Genomic DNA, 3774 nt, shown 5'->3' on the forward strand with positions numbered 1-3774 from the left:
AGTGAGTACCATGCTTCCGTATGGATTGGAAAAAATAAACACATGTGGTTAATTTTTTTTGTTTAATTTTCAGACCTCATCCTCCATCACGCCACCACCACCGGAGGAACGGCAGGAGCAGCAAGGCCAAGTGCGGGCGGGAAGACGTGATGTAAGTACAGACGGACTGTTTTTTTTTTTTACTTAATTTCTATGCTGGTTTATTTTCTTTTTTTTTTGAACTGCATTGAAAATTCTTTCAGGTGTTTATTTTATTTATGTTTTTGGTAAATTTTTATTAGTATTTTTTGGTAATTTTCCTTGGTTTTTTTGCTGCTTTTTTGGTTACAGATTTTTTTTTAAACTTAATTTCTAGGCTGGTTTATTTTCTTTCTTTTTTTTGGTATTTGTTAAAGTATTTTTTTTAAATTTTCATGGTTGTTTTTTTCGATGTTTGTTGCTTTTTTTGCATTTATTTTCATTTAAAACCAAAAATTTTTTCATGGCTTGTGTATCAATATCTAAAGCTCAAAGTGTGTATGTGTGTATGTATGTGTGTGTGTGTGTGTGTGTGTATGTTTGTTTGTTTGTTTGGGTATATGGGCACGGGACTATGGGATGGCGGATATGTATGATGGTATATGGGCACGGGACTATGGGATGGAGGATATGTATGACGGGTATATGGGCACAGGACTATGGGATGGCGAATATGTATGATGGGTATATGGGCACAGGACTATGGGATGGAGGATATATATGATGGGTATATGGGCACGGGACTATGGGATGGAGGATATGTATGACGGGTATATGGGCACAGGACTATGGGATGGCGAATATGTATGATGGGTATATGGGCACAGGACTATGGGATGGAGGATATATATGATGGGTATATGGGCATGGGACTATGGGATGGAGGATATGTATGATGGTATATGGGCACGGGACTATGGGATGGAGGATAATTATAATTTTCTATAACTAACCACAGTTAGTTACTATGCCCGGGCAGCGCCGGGCTCTTCAGCTAGTTTTCGAGATTTTTTATTTTAAAATCTTTCAAAGATTAATGTTTGTCTTTCTTTTCTAGGCTCCACAGCGGGAGGAGGACCTCGCCCTGGACAACGACGAGCTCATCCGTCTAGTCCAGGAGCGAGTCCCGTTGTGGGACACCCGTCACCAACTGCACTCGGACAACGTGGTGATCCGGCGGCTCTGGAACAAGGTGGCCGCATCGCTGATGGATGGCTGGGACAACGCCTCTCCCCGGGTCCGCAAGGATTTTCGTAATTTTTTAATGCAGTGTGATGCAGCAGTGATCTTGGCCGGGATCACCCAACTGTGTGTGATGCTATTAACTCCATGCAGTTTCTATCATCACACACAGTTGGATGATCACAGCCTCCAGTGCATAGTCTTACTTTTTTTCTTTCTTTTTTTTTCCACCACAGTGAACAAAGTCAGAACCCGTTGGCGCTCGATGAAGGACCGCTTCAACAGGGATATCCGTCAGGAGAATCAGGTTCGCAGTGGTGCTGTGGCAAAGACCGGCACGAAGTACAGATACCATCGTGCCTTGGCATTTTTAAGACCGGTCCTTGCCTCCCGAACGTAAGTATTTTCTAGTTGTATTGTGTTTTATTCTGTGCTTTTCTATTCCACAGGAGTTGGCGATTGTTAATTTATGGTAGTAATTTCTTTCTTTTCTTTTCACAGCACCTGGAGCAGCACCCTGCAACCTGGGCCCGAAGCGGTCCTTCATCAAGCTGCCCCGGACCCCTCCCAGCCATCCATCAGCGAGGAAGCACCTTGCAGGTCTGCACCGCAGTCATCTGGAGACCAGGAAGCTGGTCGCTCAGGTGTTCCCCTGTCCCAGGTCTCTGCCACTGGTTTTGCGGGCACTTCCCGCCAGCAGCGGCAGAGGACCTCGGACAGGCCTCTCATGCCCAAGTTCTTTGAATTGAGCTCGGTCTTTCAGAGTAGCCTCAAGGCACTCTCCGATAGACTTGAGAGTGGTTTCCTCCTTTTGGACCAACGCTACAAGTCTATCGAGGGTCGCCTTGAGCGCCTGGAAGTCGACCTCGCCAGACCAGCGCATCATTTTTATACCAAAATAGCTCGGGACACGGCGGAACACCTTAGCCCTGACCTCCAGTTGACTGTCATGCAGGCCTGCAACAATGCTTTTATGCAGGCTATGCAGCAGAGTAGGATTATGCAGCAGTCAGCGGTGGCATTTCCACCGGTGCCACCCCTGACTCGTTTTACAGCATTACCTACTTCTGCTGCATATCACTGCACAGCCACCACACTTCCAAGCCTCACCGGACACCAATATACCGCCCCATGTCTGAGTGCAGCTGGACACTTACCCGCCAACACCATGCCAAGCGCTGCTCCTGCCTGGCCCACCACTGCTGCCACCACCACCACTGGATGGCCCGTCGTCACCACCCCTGCCTGTAGCGCCGCCACCACCACCACCAGCGGGAGGACCACCCCGGTATGGACCGCCACAGCCACCACGCCTGCATGGACCGCCACCACCACCAGCACCACCACCTCGGAGCAGCATCAGCTGGGGGACCCGCATTCAATATTTACGGCCCCTGCCAGGACATCCACCACCACCAGCATGCCACAGCAGGTACAAGATCCTGGCAGGCGGTCCACAAGCGCCAGGCGGTCCCCCAGCTCCAGCCAGTCCACAGCCTCCAGGCATTCCAGAGGCTCAAGGCGATCCAGAGGCTCAAGGCGGTCCAGAGGCTCAAGGCGGTCCCCGGGGTCTAGCCAGTCCTCAGGCTCTAGCGAGGACAGCAGCAAGACGACGGGCCACCGTCATAAAAAAACAAAGAGGAGGACTCTGACCCTCCCTCCTCCCTCACCTCCCACTTCACAACTTTCCTTGCCTCGGCTCCCTTCCCCCACGTCTTTGGTTCCTCCTTCCCCTAGAACCCCTTACTCCACCCAAAGCCGTTCCTCATCCCTCCACACCCCCCAGTTTCCACCAACTAAAAAATAAGTAAAATAAATGTTATATTTTTATTTCAAAATAATGTTTGGTTATTGTGTCTTTCGCCGCCTGCACACACTGCGCCATACACTATGGTTTGTTTTTCTTTAGTTTATACCGGATGGTCAGCCATCCAACTCTGAAAGGGATACTATATTTTTCATTTTTTTTTTTATTTATATATATATATATATATATATATATATATATATATATATATATAAATATATATATATATATATAAATAAAAAAAAAATGAAATATAGTATCCCTTTCAGAGTTGGATGGCTGACCATCCGGTATAAAGTAAAGAAAGGGAAACCACCATAAAAAAAAAAAAAAAATATATAGAAATATATATATATATAAATAAATAATATATATATATATTTATATATATATATATATATATATATATATATTTATATATTTATATATATATATATATTTATATATATTATATATATTTATATATATATATATTTATTTATATTTATATATATTTATATATATATATATATATATATATATATATATATTTTTTTTTTTTTATGGTGGTTTCCCTTTCTTTACTTTAACCTGGGCAGGTGAGTAGTGGAGTTTATTAAGACACAGTACACTGGGTACAGGTATAAAAAAACATGTATTTTATTTTTAACAAACAACAAAACTATTAAACCATTTGATCCTGCCATGCTACACGACCCACATCGGATAAAAAGAAGTCTGCAAATTGGTCCCTCATTTGGGCAACTTCGACTGAGGACCGAAGAGGG

General features: G+C 44.1%; 1 protein-coding gene across 1 annotated transcript; it reads left to right on the forward strand.

Annotated features, from left to right (window-relative positions):
* Positions 1-608: 608 nt before the first annotated feature.
* Positions 609-3055, forward strand: LOC141098897 (uncharacterized). The gene is made up of 2 exons (XM_073586867.1): positions 609-1596; positions 1702-3055. Exons 1-2 carry the CDS (start codon positions 1226-1228, stop codon positions 3005-3007), a joined length of 1677 nt encoding a protein of 558 aa, XP_073442968.1. The 5' UTR covers positions 609-1225; the 3' UTR covers positions 3008-3055.
* The last annotated feature ends 719 nt before the right edge of the window (positions 3056-3774 follow it).

The sequence above is a fragment of the Dendrobates tinctorius genome, unplaced genomic scaffold (genome assembly GCF_039654945.1).
Source record: "Dendrobates tinctorius isolate UK_male_01 unplaced genomic scaffold, ASM3965494v1 ptg000097l, whole genome shotgun sequence".
In the NCBI taxonomy this organism is placed as follows: Eukaryota; Metazoa; Chordata; class Amphibia; order Anura; family Dendrobatidae; genus Dendrobates; species Dendrobates tinctorius.